Below are 24,019 nucleotides of genomic sequence, written 5' to 3' on the forward strand. Positions count from 1 at the left end.
ACCAGGTGAGGAGGGCGGCGGCTCGGGTGTCGGGCGCAGCCCCGGGAGCGGGCGCAGCCCGGACCCCGCGCGGGGAGCGGTGCCCGCCGGGCGGCGCTGCGGGCCCGGGGCGGGCGGGCGGCGGCGCCTCCGCCCCTGTCGGGCGGGCGGGGAGGGGCCGGGGCTGAGCCCCGCTCGCTCCGCTCCGGCTCCTCGGCAGGGCAGCGTCCGCGGGAGGCGGCGGGCGGTGGCGGGACGGCGGGCAGCGCCCTTCGGCGGCAGAGGTAGAGCTCCCCCGGGACTCCCCGCCCGCACGGCTCCCTTTGTTTCGCGGCACCGGGGGGCTCCGGCAGCCCGCGCGGGACGCGCCGCGGGGATGGGGATGGGGTCGGGGATGGGGTCGGCGGTGTGGCGGCTCGGCGCCGACTCTCCTGCGAGGAGGGGGCGGCGGTGCTGGGTGCGGGCGCCGAGCACGGCAGCCCCGGCGCCTCCTGGGCGCCCCTTCCCCGCGCACAGCTGCGGCTTCGGGACGCCCTGCGTGCGCTGGGGCCGGCGTTAAGCTCTGGTGCATGGCAGCGGGGCTGGGACAGCTTCATTTAGGCACGAACGCGGTGCGCACACACGCAGGGACGGTCCGGGGCTCGCTCCCTCAAACATGAGAGTGTGTGTGTGTGTGTGCGTGCTCTTTCTGGGAAGAGAGCGTGGCATCTGTTTCTTCTTGTCTAAAATAATTACCCTGTGTGCGCGGCTTCCCCGAATGCAAAAGAACGGGCTCGGCTGTGGGGCTCGGGGGAGCCGTGGGAAGAGTGCTGGTAACTTGGAGCAGGATGTTCGATTCTGCCCTCGGGTAACACTTGGAGAGGAGACTTGAGGAAGGGCTTTCCAGGGCAGGGTCATTGTCCCAGAGAACTTCCCTGAGGGGGACGGGTTGGTGTAGCTTCCCAAGGAAGACAGCCTGTCTGCGCCCATGGAGGCTGTTGGGATTCCGTGTGGGACATCTGCTGCCGCTGTTTTGGGAAGGGCATCCCTTTGTTCCTCGGAGTGGCCAGACTCCCTGCCGGAAAACAATGGCCATCCTAGCAGAGCCACCGGGAGTGGGGCTGGCGGTGCAGTCACGAAGTGGTCCAGTGCTCTCTTGCCTTGCCCACGGTAGCTCTGTGCTCACGCGTCCGTGCTCACACGTGCTGTTTGCTTTTTCGAGTAATTGAAAGCTTTGAAATTTCAAACCATGTCATTAAATCAGTTGCTATGTATTTAGTCAGGACCACTATTCTAAGGGACAAACGTAACAGTAACGAAATAAAAGCTAGCTACTCTTAAAAATTATTTCAGCGAAACTGTTTTAAATATATCCAGATTGGAAATGACCACTGGCATAAAGGTCAGGTAAAACCCCTGACTTCGCGATTTTTGTGTGGAATCATGAGCCTTCCATATCCGTCTGTCCTATTGTTAATTGTGAATTAAGGCTGGCAACAAGCTGCCCATCCTTCCCTGCATGAATCATCACTTTGTCAAGCCCTGTGTCAAAAACAAGGCTTTTCCCAAAAGTGTGCAGTGTTAGAGAACAGAAAATAGTCCAATCCATCTGTTAAAGTTAAGTTCAGTCCTTGGCTGCTTTTAAACATATGAAAGGTGAAGACGTTCTTCTCATCATGTGCTTTTATTTTCAGTTGTCTCAGGCTTGAGTTTAAGAATGTCTTCAATTTAGTGCTTAAAGCAATGCACTGCCTCTGGCTTAATTTTGTGTGAAGGTGTAAGGGTTGGAGCGTTCCCATTGTTCCCAAAGTAACATAAAGTGGTCACTGCTTATGTTGGCTTACAGCAGTTACTGGTGTGTTAGGTTGCCACAAGTTCCTCCGTATCCTTAGGATGGTTCTGAAACACCTATGAGGTGTTGGATATCTAAAAGGCTTCTGGCTCCTTATGAGCACCACGGACAGATTGAGTGCTCGGCAAAGTGAAGGTGAAAGGACTTGTGAAAGGACTCATGAAAGCATCTTAAATCACAGAAGCTTGCCTTTTTACTTTTTTTTATTTGTGTTTTTTTTTTTTTTTTTTTTTTTTTTTTGGTCAGGGACCTTGCTAAATCACACCTGTGGGGAGGAACTCTGTGTGGAAATGATGCCGGGGCCAGCAGTTTAGCTCTGTTGTGTTAGCCCTTTCAGGCATTGTGCAAGACTTGATGTAATTGCCTTTAGAAGGGCAAATGTACATTGCAAGCCTACTAGAGCTTCTGGGGGAAGGGAAAATAAAAGTCTGGCAAATGAGGAGAGGAAGTGGGAGAGAGCAATTGGAAACATAAGCAAAGTCATTAATTTTTCCCACTGTGCACTCTTAAGAAACTGCTGGCAACACACTGGAGATACTCTGCCTCATGGAAGTGTCAGGGACTTGCTTCACATGATTCTCTGAGATCATCTGGTTTCCCTGAGCTCTGTGGGAACAGAAATTCCTCATGTTGGAGTCTGATCTCATCTTCCTTCGGCAGCAGTAGTAGCAGTGGCTTGGGAATTGGAGAGGAAGGTGAAGAAAGTGCCAGTAGGATGGTTTGGAGAAAAGCTCAGTTCTGTGTAGGCCAAGCTGGACACTGTTCCCTCCTTTCATTTGCCCTGTGTGGTCAGAGCTGGGACAAACGCTGACATGCTCACCAAAGTTCAGCGCCCTTTCAGACTGCTGAGCTTATTTAGCACAGCTTGTGTACCAGATTGTCCTTTAAATCTTACCCTATATTTCATTCATCTTTTTTTACTGTCCTAATGAACAGCAAACTGAAATGGAAAGTGGTGACTTGAGTGACTGTACGCATCAAGCTTGGGGAATTTCCTCAGTTTGATGAAAGACAAAAATAAAGGGTTTTACCCTCCCTTATAGCTATGTAGTTAGTCTGTTAAATTCTCAGAGCCTTCTAAGTAGCCTCTTCTGTTTGTTGTGGGAGTACTGGCAAAAATTTTAGGAAGATTGAAGTAGCAATGAGCAGCCCTGGAGTCTGTAACTTGATCTACAGCTTTTTTTCCTAAACTGGGAAAGGAAGTAGCAGCTCTTGTTACACCCTTATGTAACCTCTCCATTCATAACCTCCAAAAAAGAAGGAAACCAGAGCTTGATTTCTGGTGTATAAGCTAACATCAAGGCATGCTTTGTCATAATGAAACAGTAAAGAATAACATTAATTTTCTTCTGCTTTGCAGTTCCCAGAATGGAAAAAAAAACCCAAAATCCACAACCCTACCAAAAGTTCAACATTTCAATTTTGTGCTGATGGGATAGTGGAAATCTCTGCAACTCTGTCATATGCTGTGAAGTAGCTGTTAAAGAGGATACTGGAACTATAACAAGGGTCTTTTTGTGGATCTTTTCTGGTGTGTTTGAGCATTAGTCTCAAAACATTAATCCTTTGCAGTTGTGTCCCAGTTTGCTTGTGGTTTGGGAAAGCTTTGGTCTTTTGGTGTGTGCTACTCCATATTTTGGCTCTAAACAGTGTGGAGACCAGGATCTCTTTGGTTTATTTTGTTTAGTTTGGTTTTTTGTTTCCTGTTAGTGGCATAGCTTTTAAAGAAAACTATACAGAAAGTTAATCTTTTTGCCTCTCTCAGCTCCATTTTACTGGGAGATTTCCCATTTGGTATCACCAAGGAAACTTGTATCCATTTCCTGATATATATTTTAAGTCTGATAGCGAAGTCACCGTGGTGATGAGAGAGTTTCAGTGAGAAAGACTAGTCAAAAATACAGTTTCAGAGGTGAAGAAGAATTATCAAGTCCCCTTTCCAGATGCAAACTGGTTGGGGAATTCTTCTATGCAGACAGTAAAGCAGGAGTAATGAACCTCAGAGGCCAGAGCAACATCTTTTTTCCAGTGCCTCAGCTTTTGGGAGGAAAGCAATCGAGAGGTGGTCTCCAGCCTGAGTGACCAGATTTGACACTTCAGCAACCAAGCTGAAGGCTCAAGATGAGGAATCCAAATATCCAGAGTCCCAAGGATAAGGGCAAGAAATGTCTACTGTCACTAAGATTTTCTTTCCTTTGCAGGGGTGGGGAGTGGTAATTGCCTTGTTTCTGGCTTTATGAAGTCCTGCCTTGAAATTGCTTCTTCAGTGTGGGTGTATGTTGGGGAAGATGAAACAAGAAGGCCTTGTAGGTACGATTGCCTAGCGGGAGATTGGGAAAGTGCAGAGAATGTGAGCCAGATTGAGATGGAAACGAGCTTTGAGATGACAGACCTTGGTTGCTAAGTAGCTGGTGGGCAGTGGTGTAGCTGGTGGAAGATAACTCCCTTTTTTGACCCACAGACAAAGCAAAGGGTCACATAAAGTATTCTGCCTCATTCCTCAAAAATGTAGAGCTTATCTGGCACTTGTAACCCTCCCCTGAAGTATGATGTATCTGTAATCCCATTGGTCCAAAGTCCTTTTCTGCCCCCTTGATAAGGTGTACCAGGGAAGCCGGGGCCATCTTCTTCCTCTCCATCTTCTTGTTCTTCTCTCTCTTTTGCCTCCCTCTCTCTCTGCTCTCTTGGACCTCTCTGGCTATCTCGCCCTGCCCCCACTCCTTGGGGCCTGCTTCGGGCTGTGCCTGCAGCTCTGAGCAGGGCCCCAAATAAACCAGATATCCTAAGACCGGGCTCTAGAGATCTCTCGTCTCTGTCTGTCCTGACCGTCCTGGACCAGTGTTTGCCACAGGTGTACTGGTAAACTTTTCCTCATTCTCCCTGTCTTGGAGAGGCAGAAGCCCTTCCAAGGGTCTTATATTGGCAGAAATCTTTATATTGTTGCGAAGGACCACCATGAGAGCAAAAGACGGCAGGAGAAAAGTAAGAGCCTATATCAAGGAGAAAAAGAGAAATAGGTACTGAGTAACAGAAGGATTGGTGGGTGTTGTACTATCAGAAGTGCTTCTTGTAGATTTCTTTATTTTCTAAATGGAGGCAGCAAGGAAAGACTCATTTTTCCCTACTGTAAGCAGAAACCAGTTTTTAAAAGCGTGTGACCACAGCCTGGTCAGCAGTGGTACAAGTTTCCTGGGCCCACAAATATGCTTTGTATGTGAGCTCTCTTGCCGTTTGCTTTATGCTTCTTTTCTGCAATATTCTATAGTTTTCATAGTTTGTACACTCCAAAGTGCTACTGGGGGTGCTTTGAATTACAATAAGAGTACAAATATAAAATTATAAATAAGAATAATTAAACTGTAGGCTTTGCTACAATGGAAAGAAAAACAGGTAGCAAGCTGTGACATCCTGATGTTTTGTCACATCCTGAAAAGTTTCTACTCTTTTATATGCATTTTCTTTATGGAGTCTGTTCTCCTTTTGTCTACAAGGGCGTACTGGTATTTGAAGATCTTTGAAATCCTGGGCCTTAAGGTAACCACCAGTTTTTATGCACAATGGAGCATATGCAGTGTCCTGACACTATGCTTAAATCCTTGCCAGCAGCCTCTGAGAACCTGCACCTCAGAAATGAGGAAACTGCTGGGTGATGAAGAGTTGAATTCTGTATCTTGGGAAAGCACAAGTAAAGGAAGTAACTCTATGTTTTAATACCTTTGTGTTACAACAATTTGAAGCACAGTTAAGGGTATCCTTATAGATCAGGGGTGTCCTTAAAGTCCTTAGAGCTTCATGTTTGAGGGCTGAGAAGAAAGCTCCTCCTAGCAGAGCTCATGCTTACCTGATGTGAAACAAGGGATTCCTGGGATGTCTAACTTCAAGCAAAAATGACAGCTGCTCTACCTTTTCATCAAGAGAGGCTTGGAGACAAGGCGGCAGAAAGGTGGCAAAGGTTGAAAGGCAGATTATTTTTGGGAATAGTTAAGCCTATAAGATAAAAACATGTGGTTGCTGTAGTGTCTGCAGACCCTTCCTACCTTTTACGTTTGTGAGTAGGTCTGTGACTAATGGAGCACTTGAATTTGTTGTGCAGAGTAAGCTAGGGAAGTGCTAATTCCCTGTGAACCTTAGGAGAAGGAAAAAGAATTGTGGAAGGGGTGAAAATGAATCCCTCTCTCTATGAAGGAATATTCCTGGTAGTGGTGACAAAATATTGCTGCCATGATATACCAAGAATCCTCTGTACAGCCTAGTTTAAACCCTGCTCAGCCTAGATAGGCTCAAATAGGAGATGGAGCAGAAAAGGGTGATTGGGATGGTCAAGGGGGATGGAAAAGCCATAGAGGAGAAAAGCCATGGAGAGGGAAATAGGCAATACTGCCTGTGCATTACTTGGAGTGAAGTCTATTGAAATGAGCCTCTGTCACTACTTCCCTGTGAGGGAGAAAACACATTTAAATTTAAAATGATAGCCGAACCCCAGCAGCGTTTGCAAAAGCAAGAAGAAGTGGATATTAGCTGATCAGGAATACATTTAGTCTGTGAATAAGGCACACCATAAGAACTGTTTCTCCTGGAGAAGGCTGAAAAATGGCACTCTGGAGCAGTGCAGTGCACTAGTCGTGGCTGTAGGATGCGGTGGGCTTGGAGCACACAGAACAGATACCGCTTCAATTGCCATTGTTCAGCTCACAGGCTGTCAGGCTGCCCGAGTTAAAAGGGCTCTGGAGATTACCTTCAGTGATCAAAGAGTGCAGGGTCTGTTGAAACAAAGTTCACTCCAGGAGAAACCCTGGAAAATCTTTTGGCAAGCAAGGGCAGAGTTGGAGCTCCTTGTGCCTTGTAACGTTTCTGGAACACAGCGAGCTTGCCTGTATCTTGTGTGAATAGAACTTTTTGCTTCCTAAAAACTGCCAGATGATAGTTCTCGCTGAAACACAGCGAGGGGAAACTTAGTAGCTGTGAGTGTGTGCTGAGTTTGCCTGCCACGGGACCGGCTGTTTTCTGTCTGTGGAAGGGAGTTGCTTTCTATTGATGTTTTAAGAAGGTGTCCCTCTCTAAATCTGTGAAGTGTTATATTTTATTTGGAAAAATCTCTGTTTATCATGCTAGTTGTTAATAAAAACACCGTCTGCTGGCTTTTAACTTCATGGACATCTGGACAAGAGTGATTACCGTATGTTGAACTGCAACTTCATGAACTGCTCCCATTGTCTGAAGTATCTCTTGACACAATACACAGGAAGAGCTGGAGATGGCTGGATTTAGAAATTGATTACTTTTATCCTCTAATTCCAGGTGTCTATCTGAAAATGACTGTTGAGGGTGGAAATGACAAAATAGTGGATATAGGTCAACTGCTTGAGACGAGCAAACCTGTCTTAGTACATGTGATTTATTTAAGCCTTACCTTCTCTTAGATTTTTTTTTTTTTAATCTTAGATTTGGGCAAATAATGCTTCCTCTTCCCAGAACACTTGCATCCAAATTCTTTTATTCCCTGCCTTTGTTAAAAAATAGCAGTGTCTTGCTGGACAGAAATTGATGTGCAGCATAGACAGTGATGGCAAGTGGTGGGGTGAAACCTTGCACTACTGTTTTACCTTGGCAGCTACTCCTGGGAGAAATGGGACTAGTCGGGTCTGACTTCCTGGAGGTTTTTCTCTTGTGATGGATTGACTTGCAAAGAAGTAATAATTTCCACTTGAAGCTTTTTCTGCAGCTAGGGAATTTTGCAGAGCAATTTTTCTGCTCTGTGGTACTTAATAAGGGGTTTGTTCTCCTTGCAACCCATGTCTCTGATGGAATGCTTGTACTCAGATCTTCTCTCCTGCCTGCTTTTGTGTGTAAAATCAGCTGTTCTGTTGTCCTTTACTCTGTCCTTTTAAATCAAATTCAACATTAGACATGTCAGAGAGAGTAGATGCATAGATCAAGAGATGTACAGCTGGTATGATTTGTCTTATTTTCATAAAATACTAGGCTAAAAACATTCCAAACTTTATTTACAAATATCTCCAGGACCCTGTCAGTGAGGTTTCCAGGAGGGGAAATTGCAATGGGCTAGAATAAGATCTTTGGGGTGGTATTCGGGCAACTTCTTTTCCTCCTGTTTTAAATGGAAAAGGACAGGGAAATTTTTGCTTTACCCAGACTTTTACTGCTTGGAAGACAATATGGGTGCATGGAAACTGTGAAACCTGCGAGTGCCAACTGCTCTAGGGGGAAGGGTGTATGCTCAGTTATTGTGGCTCACTGATGCTGGGTAGATACAGGCACCAGTGCCTCTTCTGGGATCTGGATCTCCTGAAGCTCCTGATTAGGTTTGTGTTCACCCATGACCGGTTTTAAGCCTGGTTCAGTAACTGTTGTGAAGACTTTCTGTGGCGGCTTTTCCTTCTGCTGTTGGCAGCTGAGTGAAGCTGTGGTGTTACCTGGCCTGTTATTTCGTTTTCTGCATATCTTCAGGGCTTATCACCGACTGCTTTAACAGGCAACAAAGCATTTGAGCAGAAGATTAGCGCGTACTCTGGTATTTTAACCCTGTAGTATTAGGACATCTCTTAGTACCTGCCTTACCGACGATGTAAATTTGTGTTTGCTCCCGTCTGAGCAGTTCTTTTGCCTGTGTCAGGGATGTGTGGTTCCCGTGCTGACTGCAGGAAAGCAAGGCTTGCTTTCTGCCCATGTGCTTGTGTGGAATAGAAAATAAAAATTCTATTTTAGGCAAAGTTCTCGATTACAGCTGATTGCTGGATTGTTCCCGGGGGACTGAAACCTCTGGTGAAAGAAGTGATCTGACTTTGTGAGGGCTGATTGATTGTAAAAGTGTTTTGTGGGCACCTGCTACCGAGAGCTCTTTTGAACCCAAGCTCTGGTGAGGTGGCAAGCTGCTGGTGTGTGACATACAGCAAACAAAGGAGATCCCCTAATATAAATAAACCTTGTTTTACCTTGTTTTTTTATGCCCCTGTTCTGCAAGTGTAACCTTTGGATTGGGCAGGATCCCCCAAAATTGGCAGAAAACTTTAGGCGGCAGGTTGAAAGATGAAGATAATCAATTTAAAAGGGCACCGACTGCTTAGTGGAGTTCGGCTATCCAGTAGTAAAAGATTTTTTTGTTTCTTTTCTGAAAGAATGAGGGTGTTTTCTGTGTCCATATCCCTTACTGACAACTTTGAAAAAGTTGTGTTGTCCAAACACTGTCAATCTGAAATTTAGTCTTTGGAGAAGATAGGACCTTTGACAACTTTTGGCTTTGCAGTCACATTTTGGTCCTTATTTTGAAAAAGACTCAAGGAAACCTTAGCAAGGTGTATGTGCCAAAAATTGACCTCCTTTGCTACTGAATACTTTATCCCTTTCTGTAGATATGGACCTGGAATGATTATAAAACTCTGTGGCTAGGCAATGACTAAGAAAAGCCTAAATATAAGAAACCACCATGGATCCTGTTTCTGCTGAACTCAGTGGGAATTTAACCAGAATTTTGGACTGTAAATAGCCTTGGTAGTGAAGACCTATTTCTAGATGCATTGAAAACACCCAAGGTGTTATCCCCATTAAACTAATTAAAAAGAAAAAAAAAGAACTCCAGAATAACCATTTATTTACATAAAATGCCACTTCACACCTGTAATCTTTGAAGCCTGTGAATATAATACAAAATGTAAAGGAACATTTTAAGGATAAAAATGGAGTAGCAGACATATTTTGACTGTATTTTCACAGCTGCTAAAGAAGAATGCCTTAGCAACGTTGAAAGACCCAAATGTTTTTCCGAAAACCTGGTGTGACTGTATGACTGACCCAGATGAGTTAAAGCAAGGCAGAAAGTTGACTTAGGAAATAGGTCAGCCCCAGAGTGCAATTACTGGTGGCAGTTATTGTGTTGTGGTTGCAAAATAATTATCAGAAGTAATTTGAAGACATGTACTGCTGGGACTGTAAAGCAGGAATAACAGAATAGATATACCCCATGGTCTCGTAGAGCAGGTAATATCTATGCTAATGTTATTCAAACCACTGGGAAAAAAATAACAGAAAGTAGCCATAGAGAAATGCAAACACAGCCCCCTCAGGCTGCCGAATTAGTTGGTTTTGGTTTTTTTTAAGGAAAAGGAGGGCAAAGCTATATCTTCTGCATACATGGCTCATGTGATTTTGGTTTTGTGGTGAGGTACTGTGCACCTTTTTGGTGATACCAGAGCTGTTCATAGTCTCATCATAATGTGAACAGAAACATGAGAGAGGCATCTCTCTCACTTTAGGGGAGATTACTGCTTAAGTGTGGGTTGTAATCAAGCTGATGTAAAAATAAAAGTGAAAACACCCCACCCCCACACCAAAACAAAAACCCCCAATACCCCCCAACAAGCCCCAAAGAACTTCAGCAGCAACCAAACCTCTCACTTCTGCATTTATGAAGAACCTGTGTTCGGGTAATGAAGGAACTTTTATCCGCTGTTTACATCAGGATATGATGTCCCAGCAAACATTTTGTACCTGTCCTAATGCAGTCTAATTATCACACTATCAGTTTTTCTAAACTGCAGTTAAGTCTCCATTGTTAAGCTATTAAGAGATGATATTGCCTCGGTGGTTGCAGCTGTTTGTTCAACAGTACCTTAAGTGGCCTGATTCTTTCTTGAAAATTACCCAATCTTTAGATAAATGCATGGTGTTTGGTAGCAGAGGCCAGTGGAGCATTCGTTTCTCCTGTGGAATTCTCTGGTCAGATCTTCTGTCATCTAAATTGCAATCACTGGCGCGAAACTGCCCTAATCTGATGTTGCTGAAGGGCTGTTCCCATTTAGCTGATGCTGAATGCAAACATTCCTGCGGTCCCAGTACAAATACACCCCGTAATGCCCGCATTTTACTTTTGTAATTCACCAGAGCTGTTTGTTATTAAGTGCTCAAGGAATCCAGTACATGTGTCATGTTCGGTGCCCACGGAAATTTAAGAGAGGTTGCACAAGGCTTCAAATAATAGCTCTTGCTTGGTAGGTAAGATGTGAGAAACATTAACTAATTCAAAAGCTCCGAATTATAAACTTTTCTACTTTGGAAAACACTGATTTGTGCAGTAGGACTGTGAGAAAGGAAGGAATTCAGAAACCGTTCAGACACTGGTGAAACCAAAAGGAAAGATGGAGAGTCAGAGGAAGCCTTTTAGTTCTTTGAGTGCTTTTACTGATGTTGTGATAACCATTAGCATTGCTTCCTGAAATTCGTCAGTCGTGTTCCTCAAGTCCATTTTCTTGCAGGAAAAACAGTGGGCAGCAACATGGAGCTGTTTTCTGCATCCTCTTTTCCACAGGACATTGATGTGTCAGAGCAACAATTGAGAGCAGTCACAGCTGGGAAGGAGGGTGCAGGTGTTCCTGGCAGAGCAGATGGGAGGGGTCTGGAGGGAAAGCAGGGGTTTCCTCTGGGTGATATCAACGTTTTATCACACGTGCCGATGTCGGGAAATATAGCTCTGAGTGAAAAGGGCATTGTAACAGTTCAGCTGCAGAGTCTGCCTCGGTTTGCCTGGTGAACCAGCACAGGGTGTTTCCGATGGGCTTGCACCTTTGTGGGATCAGCTGGAGGCTGGTGAGACACCAGGTTTGCTGGCCAGCGGAACGGGATAAATTTAAATCCTGCCTCTTGCTAAATTGGTACTTGGGCTTGTCATGAGCAGCAGCTCAAGATGATGGGTGCAGCCGCTTTTGGTTTTGTTTTGTTCAAGTAATGACACTGGCTGCTTTTTGCATCAGTGGCCTGTCAATGTCCTCACTTCTGTGTGGGCTGATTGCTCCTGGACTGAGAAAACTGGGAGGGGGTGGGCAAGCATAATTACAGCCTGACAGGGGCTCAGGATCAGACCTGGAACATGAAATCACTTTGAATTGCACTACTGAATTACTGATATTGCGCATTGTCCCTGTTAAGACTTAGAAAAAGGGGGTTATCTTCTACAGCAAGCTGGTTGTAGTGAAACCAAAGGTTTGTGATGTTGGTGGGTTGTTTTTTTGTTTAATTTTTTTTGTTTTGTTTTTAAATAATCAGAGCTTGACGCATATGTAAGTACACCTGTGTTGGCTTTGATGGTAGGGAAATCGTCCTCTTGCTACAATGCCTGGAAAGAAAAAAAAGCATAAGCCACCTTTGCAGCCAGTGATAGTTCCAGTGCGCCAAACTCTTAAGTGTGAGCTAAGGACTGCACAGCTGTAGGAAGCTGCTGACAATTGATGCTGTTCTGCTCTTGGACGGTGATGTGGAAAACCTGGGACAATTCCATAAGGTGCTTTATGCCAATAACAGGGCATTACTTCATTTCCCCCGTGGAGAATGTGTGCATTTAATTGTACAAGGCTGGGGGGGGTTTGCCTAGTCTCTGCATTCTCTTCTATTTATAGTTGGCATTAGCTCTTTTTCCAGAATGGCCAATGGTAGGGTGGCTGTGGGATGCTGTGATTTTTAATTTGCCATCCTTGTGGCCAAGAGGGGCAAGAAGGTTTTAGATTCAACTGGAAATCTAAATTTTATCCCAGGCACTGCAATCAGTGGATACAACAATCTGTGTTTTAAAAGGCTGTGTGGCGTGGGAGTGTGTGGATAAAAGCATTTTAAAGACACAGCCTGGCCAGCACTTCTCCCAAGCATGTTGTCCAACACAAAACAGATCAAACTGTGAAGGATTACTGAATTGACTTTTAAAATATTTTTCTGAGAATGGAAACATGTTGCAAATGTTCTCACTCCATTGAATTTAAGGCTTAGATATGAGACCAAAGGGAGGAAGAACAGATTTGACACCTGCCTACAGAAAAAGGAGATATTTTGAAATCCTGCTGATCTTTAGGGACAAGAAGGGTAAATTTGGGAGAAGCCTCAAGTGGTGGGTGGGTATGGGTGAGCCTAGAGAAGGTTGCAGGAAGAATCTGATCTTCCTAATCTCTCAGGCACTGGGAGCAGGTTCTGGTCCCATCCCTCTCATAGATCTGGCTCTTGAAAATGGTTCTTGAGTAGCATTCATCTTTTTAAAGGTGTGTCAATACATCCAAAAGTAGAAGTCACTTGCTTTTATGTTTGCCACTGCTCTCCAAACTGTGGTGAGCGTGCTGTCAGCAGTGCTGATGGGAAATATTAACAGCTGCAAGACATCTTTGAGTGTATGGCAAATACTTGGACATGGATTTGGATTGAGTTTCTGAGCTTTTTCTGAAGTTCAGCCATGTAATGTTGCAAGGGTTTGATTTTTTTTTTTTTCTGTGTAGTGTGCTGATTTTTGACATTTTTTTTATAAAGCTACTTCTAAAAATAGCATTTGGTATTTTGAAGGTGCTATATATTGATCTTCTACTACATTCTTCTAATAGATTAATTTCAGTTATTAAGTCCTAGTTAGTTGATTAATATATGTTTAAACATTGTTGGTTTCTCTTAGCAGTGCTTTTTCCCCCAACTTTTTACCTCAGATAGAAAACCAAATTATCCCACAGGCTGGATTTTCCTTTGTTAGTTAAACCAGAGCAGGGATTATGCTTGGATTCCACCAAAGCAAAGGCTAACAATGCTGCCATGGCAGAATACTCTTGAATCATAAGTGTAGGAGGTAATCTTTAATGAATTTTTGTAAAGGCTATAGAAAATGGCTTGGAGCATTCAGTGTTAATTAAGTTGTCTCAGCCTGTTCATTTTTTTCATCATTTGAGTTTCTAGTATTTTCTAGCTCGCAAGTTGATGAAAAATATTTTAACCATAGACTGCTGTAAATAATTGTAGAAAAAACCAAGCTGAAAACTAACCTTTGACCATAAAATGGAACTTTTTCAATGTATTGATAAGTTAATATCTATATACAACTTTTTGATCCAACTTATAATAGCAGATATAGTGTCTTCCTGCACCTCTTCTGCAAAACATGGCACTGAATTTGAAAATACATGGATGTTTTTGATGGGTTTGGCTGCTCTTGCTCTTGAAATTCCCAAGCAGTGATGCATGAAGTGTGGTAGGTGGTATGTAATTTCACAATGGTAAATGAGGTATTGTAGTTAGAACTTAAATTTTAGGTTTAAATTGCCCTTATTAGGATTTTGTGTTGGCTTTTTTTATATATTTGGCCACAAACCCCATTATTTAATAAGTTCCATATTTGAGAAGGGCTTTATTTTTTCAGCCTTGAAAAGTTATTTGAGCATTAGTTGATGTATGGGAAGTAATTAGGTCACTGAAACAAGATTGGTAGTTTAAGGAATTTGTCTTAATGGGATGCAGAAGTTGAAGTGATACCTCTGAAAAGATTCTATGAATGTTTAATTTTTTTTTTTTTTTTGGTGATTCAGAGAGGTGAACTTTTAAGAATAAAAGTATCTTTCTCTACAAAAATATTTGTCCAGTGTTTCTGTTTAAAATAAATGCTCTTTTGTTTGTTTAGCAGAGTTGACTCAGCTTTGGTTGGTTACCATAGTTCAGCACTGTTTTTGCATTTCCATGTGAATTTCTAGTAATTCCCAGGCTTGGTTCAGGTTTTGGGGATCTTTTTGTATCTCTTTGTATGCTTAGCTGCCTGTGGAGCTGCGCTTCTCTTCGTTGAATTTGGAAAAACATCAAGCAAGACTTAAGTCTTGATCTAAAATCCCTCAAATGTCACTCACAGATGAAAAACATCAATCAACTTTTAGTGAAGTAGTGGCTGCAGGGAGAAAGGACTTTTCTTATTTTAAATTAGTGATCTCATGGAGAGGTACTATGGCAAGGTAGCACTGATTATATAAGGTAATAGCTGCTCGATGGCATTTTGGGAAACAAGAAAAAATATTTAGAATTAAAATGTGCAGCAGTGGTAGATGGACCAAGGACAGCCTGATAGCATTCTGTAGCTGGGAGGTGACAGCTGACTGGTGAAGTTGAGCTGCTGTTTTGTGTGGCTGTAGCTGTGCAGTAGCTTGGTTTGTGTGGTCAGCAAAGCTGTTCTCTCTCACCTCTGGTTCTGTTTGCGGCCGCTGCTGTGAATCCGTCCATTTTTCAGTCTCCTCGTGGAAGCTGAAAGCAGTAACTGTGTGCCCAGAGTTCTTGAGAAGCTCAGTAATCTTCAGGTTTGGACTGGAGGGATAAAAGGCTGGGAGGATCAAATAAGTGCCAAGTTTTGGCCTGACCTTGACTTCTTTGTCTAAATGACTTCCTTTATCAGACTTGCTTACTTTGTTTTGTTTGATCCTGGTCCCCTGTTCAAGCCCAGCTTCTGGCTTTTGCCACTCCGGTTATATTCGTGCAGTGTTTCCACTTGTCCGCTGGATTGTTGTTGCCCTGTGAAAATGTTCTCTAGAGCAACAAAATTACAAGTAAATGAAGTAATTTGGTAGCTTCATGTAGCCAATACCAGCGTTATACTGGATTATAGGCACTTAAGAGCCCAGGGTTTATGAACTAAGATGAAATAGTGTGGTTTTTGTCTCTGAGTGGGTTCACTGAGTTGGTTTCCATTTCAGTATTCATGGAGTTGGAGAAATGCAAGTAATGGTGACAAAGAAGTTCAGATTAGGATTATTGACAAATTTAAACCCTAGTTTGGAGATCCTGATGAAGCTTTTGATAAAACACAGGCTTACATGCACTTGAACATTGTGTTGAAGTCATCCAGATACTCTGGTTTTGATGCCCACTAGAATCTTCATTCCTGTTTCTAGGAGTGTCATGTTTAATGTAAAGTGGACCAGAAGGCATTGTTGATGATTAGGAGTTAAATTTTGGAATCATGTAGACTACCTGTGTAGGTGCAATGACTTTGAGAATGTTCCTTGGAAATATAATTTTAATGTAGTGTTCTTTCAACTTTTATTCCTGAAGTCGTGTTACTAGATAATGCCTGTGAATAATTAGAATAACCTTGAGCTAGCCTTTGCTGTTTGTTTTATTCTTGTTTCTTTTGTTTTTCCCAGGACAAAATGGCCAAAATGGAGGTCAAGACATCGCTTTTAGATGACATGATTGGGGTGGGAGATATGGTTCTTTTAGAGCCACTTAATGAAGATTCCTTCATCAATAACCTGAAGAAGCGCTTTGATCACAATGAAGTTTATGTGAGTATATGTTAAGAAATGACATCCTATGGGGAGCTATGCTGTCACTCTTAAGATATGTGTTTATTTATAAGGATACACACAGACTGAGTGCCTGAACATTATCTATTGTATTAGGGATGTTCTAAACCTTACTTGTGCTGTAGTCTTTCCTGTACGCCATTCTTGGCATTTGATCTTCCCCATCTGGGATATTCTTCTTTTTTCTTTTTCCCCATTACACGACATGGGAGAGCTCTGATTTTCATAAAGAGCAGTTCCAGAACTGCTGCTGGCAGTAACTTTGATGCTCCTGTTGTCAGAGGGCATCACAGTTATAAATAATTCACTTACAGGGAAGGCACTTCCAGGATGTTAGAGTGGGCTGAAGCAGAAATAATACATGCTCAGAATATACTAAGGTTAACTTAAATATTGCTTGCTATCTTTGATTTGCAAAAAGCTTATGTTTATTGCAATGGTTGGGTTTTGAACTAAATACAATGAGCTTGGATATATGTGGAAGTAATCAAAGTCTTCAGGCATATTAATCTCTGAGTGATGATCAGCAGGAGAGATGTTGTGAACTGGCAGTTGAAACACAGGCAGGGAATGAAGAGGCAAATGGTGATTCCAGTTAAGCCTTTAATTTCCTGCTTCATCTCTTTGTTCCACTTTTGCTAAAATATGCACAGTGTTGTATCTGTTTTATTGCTTAGGCTGTGTGAACTTAATGGTTTGTAGAGACTTTCCAAGGCTGCTGGTGAGCCTAAATATTTAAGCCAAGGTATGTCTATGATCTGCAAGCAATTGTGTCTGCAACTTACACAAATCAAATAGGTGTTCTGTACTTAATTATAATTTAGCCTTCCTCCCCTTTTTAATTTTTGGTGTGATTATATTTTCCATTCTTGCTGAGCATATGAACCACGATGGTTTCATTATACTGGAAATTGGAAAGGAGAAGGTATGGGAGGATCTGTGCTATTTTTGTTCACTTCTTCTATCCCTTAGTTATCATCTGTGCTTTTCTACCTCTGCTATTCATTGTCTGCCATGTATTTCTTCTCAATTTTCTGGTTCAACCAGGCCTGCTCCCTTTTCTGGAGACATTAGGTTGGTAATATACAGTTGCTCCTAACTGCTATTGAATCATCTTCACCAATTTGCTCCTTCAGGTTGTACTGACAATTGAACAATAAAATTAGATTAAGAAAAGACTCTCAGTATCCATGAAAACCTTGTTGAAGAAGAAACCAAAATGATGTATGTTTTTGGAAACATTTTTTCCCCAATGATTAAAAAAATTAACCTTTTTTGTTTTTAAACTTCTGTTCTACTTTTGAGAGTTACATTTGCAAACCTTTGTGTCTTGAGTTTTCCTTGTTCCTTGAAGATGGGTTCTGTTCCCAGTGGATAACCCTTGGATGTTGATACAGACAAGTAGATATCATACTTTTCTTTTCTGTTCTTTCATCTTGTTTCTGGCAAATCCTTCACTTTCAATAACTTCAGTGCCTGCCTCTTCTGGGGTTCAGAGGTTTTTTTTTTTCAGTCAGTGGCTTGTATGCTTAACATGTTCCACATCAATTTTAGGGTTAATACTCTATTCCTAGTGCCTACAGTAACAGCAGGTGATTCTGAATCATCTCATTCCATTTAACTCAAGAAAATATGAAGGAAAAGAAAAGGAAAGAGAGCTGTTTGCCTGGAGATTAAAGGAGGCAGTAGCACCCAGCCCAATCTTTGGGTCATATTTGAAAGTTTTATTTAAAGCATTAAAGATGCAAACCTGTTCTGTGAGGGCATTCTGGACTATGCAGTTTCTTATGAAGGATTGCAGTAAATCTTAGGCGAGTGGATTTCTCAAGGAGAATTTTGATTTCTTTTTTTTTTTTCCTGTCAACTACTATGGATTTTCCTGTTAACTGCTATGGAGTGCATTTAATTACATGTTTCTGCTTAATTCAGACTGGATAGTTTTTCTTGAAAGAAATGGAATGTTTTAATAGCAAATAGGTGTTCTGTTTTGTTATTATCTGCTGTTATGAGCTAGCTGACAATGTGTGTTTAAACACACATTTCTTTGAGATGGTGTCATTGAAGTATGTATTTCCCCCAGATGCTGATTCTGCTGCACCTGGCTCTGATGTGCAGTGTAATTATCTGTATTTTGTGCTTTGGAAGGTGATACCAGGTGCCACTTTTCCCTGGCAATGTAGGATACTTTGGCTTGCAATTGGGAAAGTCTGTTTTTTCAAGGTCTTACAAGCTCTGTGTGTGAATCCACAATATGAAGGACAAATGTCACAGATGTTTGCAAATATTAAAATGTTCACTACATACAATGGTGGAAAAAAGAGATGTTCATGCCTGTGCCACATGCTGCTACCAAGTATGCAAGTTACTTGGCTTGTGATGCTGCATGGTTTTATTTAGCAAAGCACTTGAGGAATATTGTCTCCTCTCCATATCAGTTGAGTTTTGCTGCCTTGCAAATTTTCATGCCTCTGTTGCATATTTTAGAAAATTTGTAAAACAGTAACAGTTGGAATGGTGCTTACTGTAACAACCACATTAATTTTCAAGTACAAACTCTCCACCTTCTCCTTGCTGCCACCACTCATGGCAACTACACTTTGCATTTCTGGTTTTAGACACTAATGGGGACAATGGAGCCTCTGTTACACCTGGAAGCAGGGCTTGTTTTACCATGTAAAATCTGTAGTTTGCATCCTGGGGAAACAAAATTGCATTATTGAAGAGCTGCTGCTGGTGCTTAACCAAGACTGCAGGTTTCTGCTGCTCCAACAAGCTGCATAGAGAAACTGACCTCTCAGGATCCTTTCAGAGGGCAGTAGGAATGGATTTGTCCTTTAATGGCTGAGCTGTGGGCTTTAGTTCAGCCCTCATGTCAGTATTCCACTGCAGGCATTGCCAGAAGTTGTGCTCAAGTTTAAAGAACAAAGTCAAGCTGCAGCAAACCAGGCTTACCCAACATGGTTTTCTAAGCTGTTTCCTGCAGACTGAAGGCTCTGTCTGTGCTACATATGTTAGTTTTAAAAGAGAGTTGCAGTTGTAACCTTCAAAAGGGTTTGTTGTGGGGGATGAGACCTGTAACATGGATAGCTTTGAAGATGCTGTAAGGTTGGCCAGATGCTGCACAATGGTGTTAGCCAGTCTTGGTAAGTAAACTCACTAAGGGGACTTAGAGGAGAGATGGGCACAAAAGCCTGTTGTGACAGGATGAGGAATATTGGTTTTAAACTCAGAGGTTAGATTTAGACTAGATAATAAGCAAGAATTTTTTTTAATGATCTGGATAGTAAAACACTGTAACAGGCTATCTAGAGAGGTGGTAGTTGCCTCATCCCTGGAAACATTCAAGGTCACCATGGAGATAGATGTCCCTGCTTATTGCAGAAGGGATTGGACTACAGACCTTGAAATATTCCTTCCAACTCAAACTCTTCTGTGATTCTATGAAATGTGAGAGTCAGCTTGAGCCATCAGTGAACAAAGCCAAACTTCTCTCCTCCCCATAGCCAAAGATGACAAGATAATTGGGCTCATTCCACTAGAAGATTTTTTGCCTTTTCTAGTCTCTTTCACAGTTATGTTTGATGCTGAATGTTTGATGTTGGAGAGCCTAGTGCCAGCTCCATTTGCCCATTTGAAACTCTAGACCTTCTCCATAAGAGCTCCCTTTGCAAAAGCATTTAGATCTGGATCCTCTGATGGTCCTTTTCTATCAACCCAGACAAGAACATTGGCAAAGTTTCATGCCATGGTGCAAACAGGACAATGAGTTCCCTCCTAAGAGTGAGGGAGTAGACTGTGGCCTGATTACCTGTTGTTCAATTTTATGTGTGTTTGGTGGAAAGTTTAATAGACTTGGTGTTGTGTTACATACTAGAGCGCAAAGCTGGAGGCTGTGCCTATAAAAATAAGCATGAAGGCTGGTGGAGCTGGAGTTAGGCCAAATATTCTACTAAAGACCATCAGATTCTGCAGTAATCTCATGCTGAGTGGCTTTGAGGTGGGGGGAGGGTTTGTTGGGTAATACGCATGTGTTAATTGGAAATGGGAATCTTAGAGTTTAGTCATGTCTGGAAATGTCTGACCAAGAAAAATCTCGTTAGAAAGCTGTAATTGTTTATTATATTGTTTTTGCAACTCTTAAACTTTACATTGATAAAATTTGTATTGCTGTTCTACAAAAGCTCTTTTCTGTAACTGTTGGTAACAAAAGCCCATGGGAGTCTTTCGTTAACTTTACGAAGTAAAATGTGGCTCATGGGCAATGCATTAGCAAGTAGGAAAGAATCCCACAATGTTGATTATTTGAAGGTTTCAGGGAGCAGTTTGTGTGGTTAAAATGTGTGACCTGCAGACCGCATGGAAAACTTTAAATACATTCATAAAGTTCGGTTTGTGTGTGATTGATGAATTTTTGACTTGTTCTGTTGAACTCCCTCTCTTAAGGTTTTTTTTTTTCCCCTAAGTTGGCTGAAATATGCTCACCCAATCCAATTCAGCAATTATTTTTCTTTTGCAGTTTGGGATGCTGACAAATGGGAGGGGACATCTGTCTATATATTCATTTACAGTGACTCATGAATGGTAGAGATTTTGGTTAAAATGTAGTATTTGTGTTGGTCTGAAACTTATTTTTATACTGGGTTTGTTGCTCTGTGAGACATGTGGAAGTGTCAAGGGAGGTGTGAGGAGTTTTGAGGGGAGTGGAGCTGCGTAGGCTCACAGGAGTCAGCCTTTAGAGGTCAGATACAGCTTTATTCTGCTGCCCTGCACATTTTTCCCCACAGTTATGTTGTTTCTTGAAGTCTTCCCAATTTTGCAGAGGTCAACATTTTGTTCCTTACAAGAAAATGTTTGTTTGCTTTTTGTTCTTACAATAAAACAGAATCTTTCTCTGATGTCAGCGTTTAATTTGTATTTTCTGGTGCGTGGAGTTTGTGGGCTGCTTTGGGCAGCAGCAGTCTTATGTTACTGAACATTTGTTGTTATATCACTGAAACATTAAATTTTTGGCATTCCAGGGTAATAACTCTGTTTTATCTGTTTGAGGTACCATCCTTGTGGCAGCCTTCTGCTGGCATGGCTGTTGTCATGTGCTTGTTTCATAGACTGAGCTGCTTTCTCTTGATCTCAATTGCTTTAATATTTTAGGGTAAGCCTTTTTGGTTTTGACTTGCCTTTACTCCACTGTGTGTCTATACTATTAATTCATCCCATTTTCAGCTACCTTAGATTATTTAGGACTTCACTGAATTGCTGTCAAGTACAGTGACTTTGTTCCTGCTGCACTCGTACCTGGTATTGCAGATGCTACATTTGCAAGAACAGGGTAGGGAACAGAATTATGTGAATGAGAGCAGTTGTCCTGGTCTGCATCAGCCTTGTGTGACCATCCCATGGATTCTGTGAAGAAGAGTCTTGTGGTATTGGGCAACACAAATGCAGCTTGCTGGGAAGATCTGTGTGGTAGTAGTAACTGAGTGACTGTTGAAGTTCAATTTTATTCTCAGTTTCATTACCTCCTGATGCCAGCATGATCATGTTCACCTTTAAAATGTTGTTGTTGGGGCCAGGTGGGGTCTTCTGTTGGGTTTTGACGAGGGTTGCTGTCCCCTGTGGATTTTGGATATGTCATAGCTGCGTGTGTGCTGGCTGGTGGCAGGACTGTGCTTTGCTGCTCCCGCAGCAGCACACAGAAGTCTCTTTCCTCCTGCCAGATCTGACCCTGCTCTCTTGTACTTTCATATGTTTACTTGTGTTTATCCAGCAAGTCCATCCTGGGCTGCTGGTCTCCCTTTGGGAGTTTGAGGAGTGGCAGGTGTGGTGACTGTCCAGCTTCAAGAAAGGCAGGATGGTTTGGGAGCTGGATCTGACCAGCCATCCATCTGCCTGTGATGGGAGCCCAGGGGACCTGGGTTTCCTCCCATGTCCTTTTCTTCCTCCCTTGGGGAATGCCTGTGTCAATTTGAGCAATTTTCCCATCAGTGCCTCAACAGTTTTGCCCTTTGAGGGAAGCTACTGAGTTGTAGTAATAACGTTGTTGCAGCTGCCACAGGCTAGGACCTTGAAGCCTGCTGCTTCTTCAGATGTGAAAAAAGGCTTGTGTGCCCAAGGCACATCTTTTCTGTGATAGCTTGTGGCCTAAGAAGTATTCTGCCTCCCTGCAAATCTTGCTTTGCTTTGTTATCTAGATAAAAATCCTGTGGGTCCTCTGGCCCTTCACATCAGCCTGCTCCTGCAAAACAAACTTCATAACTTGCCCAGAGTCAGGAGTAAAGATTTTCACAGCAGGTTGGCTGCTTTTTACCTTGAAGTGCTTTGTGGGAGGAGAGTTATTTATCTCAAGGCAGTGCTTTGTTTCCTTTCCTTTTTGTATGGCTCCCACGATTCAGAGCCTCGTGTTTGAGGCACTGTTTGTAGGGCTCCATGCAGTATTTGCATGAAGGAGTAAGAAAACAGCAATAAGGATCAGAGAAAACTGAATGTATCTGGTGGGCTGTGTGTAGGGGTCTTCTCTTCCCCTACACACACTCTTTCTTTTTTGCCTCTGATGTGATACTTTGAAAAAAGAGAGGAGAAAGTGAAGGAAATGGCTGTAGTTACAGTGTTAGCTTTGCCTCAAAATACTGTGTATTTCTTCACTAAGGTGATGATGACATCTGGGGCATTTATTGATGGTTTCAGTGCATGTTATATGAAACCAAAACACTGAAGGAAACAAATGAAGAAATAGAAGCAAAAGTGTCCAAGGGCTGTACAAATGTGGCTTCCACCCTAAAGAGCATAGGATAACCTTGGCTGCAACATTGCAGGAGGTTCCCCTTCTCTCCCCCCACCTTTCATTCATACAGAAATAATGGAACATTTTGGAATGAATCCTCTCACTAATGTTTTCACCAGTGGCTTCTTGGCACAGACATATCCAATCTCCAGCTACTGTTTGCTTGTGAAAACTAGTCTTTCTCTTTTCAAAAGTGGGCAAGCACTGATGTTTGGGGGTGTTTAAACACTGTCTTGAAAATTCCTCATGCCACCTTTGAGCTGACTCCTTCATTGCTTATTTTCAGGTTTTGCCTATATTTGTATCCTGTGTAGGGACTCTTTCTGTTTGTATAAATCATCCCAATGTAGCCAGAGAGGAGACCAGCAGAGAGGATTAGTCTGCTTCATTAATAACAACACTCGAGCCTGTCATAATGATACTGAGGTTAGCAGCAATGTTCACTGAGCAGGGCAGAGATTTCTGTGCCCTCAAGAAGCTCAGAAGAGAAACGCGATCATCCGCGCTCACGCATCCACTTCACGTACTCGCTCCGGCTTGCAGTGTGGGTGTCTTCTGGCACATGATCTGCTCTTACTTCAGGGCTTGGATCTCAAACAGCTTGCAGTGCAGTTAAGGGCTTGATCATGGCCAGTGCTGGTTGCCCACAGCTTGTCCAGGCTGCTGCTGCTTGCACAGTGGCTTGCAGGATCAAGCCCATATTGAAGAATATTTTAATAGTGTGGTTATTCTCTTTGACTTAGGTTGCCTGTGTTGTGATTGGCATGCAGATGTAGGCTTCTGCCTTTGTGTGACCTCTCTGAGCTTTGTTTCTTGAGTCATTATATCAGCCATTAATGTACTTTGTACAGGACTGTTATTTTGTCTCCTCACTTTCTTATTTTCCTTGATTGTTTTTCCCTTCTCATCCCTTCAGGACCTCACCCACTGCTCTTCTGGGTAGTTTTTTTACAGCCTTTACTGTCCCATCCAGGTTTTACAAGGCTGCCTGTCCTGGTTAATGACTGCATTAAGCACATAGAGTAGTTTACCAGGACTGGGTTTTTTTTTTTCTATTACAACATACAGACTTTGTCCACTATATTTCTGGGACAAAAATGCCATTTCTGGGAAGGTGGGCTTGAGCAAGAGAGTTTTCATCATCATGGAGAATAGTCTGTGTTTGTTCAGAAATCCAGTGATATATTTCCCTGCTCAAGCTCCCAGCTCACTGAAGCACAAGCAGTGTTGGCCCAGCATTGCCTCAACCTGAAGTGCAGCTGCTCAGCTTGGATCACAGGTAGAGTTTATTTTGTATGTGCTGCTGTGGAACCGTGCTGGCAACCCCTGGAGTGT

General features: G+C 42.7%; 1 protein-coding gene across 3 annotated transcripts in view; it reads left to right on the plus strand.

The window, feature by feature from the left end:
* The first annotated feature begins 200 nt into the window (after positions 1-200).
* The window catches only part of MYO1B (myosin IB), a 107,368-nt gene continuing 83,549 nt past the window's right edge, over positions 201-24,019 (plus strand). For all 3 annotated transcript variants that reach the window (XM_053947896.1, XM_053947897.1, XM_053947898.1), the window contains exons 1-2: positions 201-263; positions 15,745-15,885. In XM_053947896.1, coding sequence (XP_053803871.1) covers positions 15,751-15,885 — 135 coding nt within the window. In that variant the 5' untranslated portion in view covers positions 201-263; positions 15,745-15,750. The remainder of the gene's footprint in view (positions 264-15,744; positions 15,886-24,019) is intronic.

Source organism: Vidua chalybeata, chromosome 7, assembly GCF_026979565.1.
Source record: "Vidua chalybeata isolate OUT-0048 chromosome 7, bVidCha1 merged haplotype, whole genome shotgun sequence".
NCBI classification, from domain to species: Eukaryota; Metazoa; Chordata; class Aves; order Passeriformes; family Viduidae; genus Vidua; species Vidua chalybeata.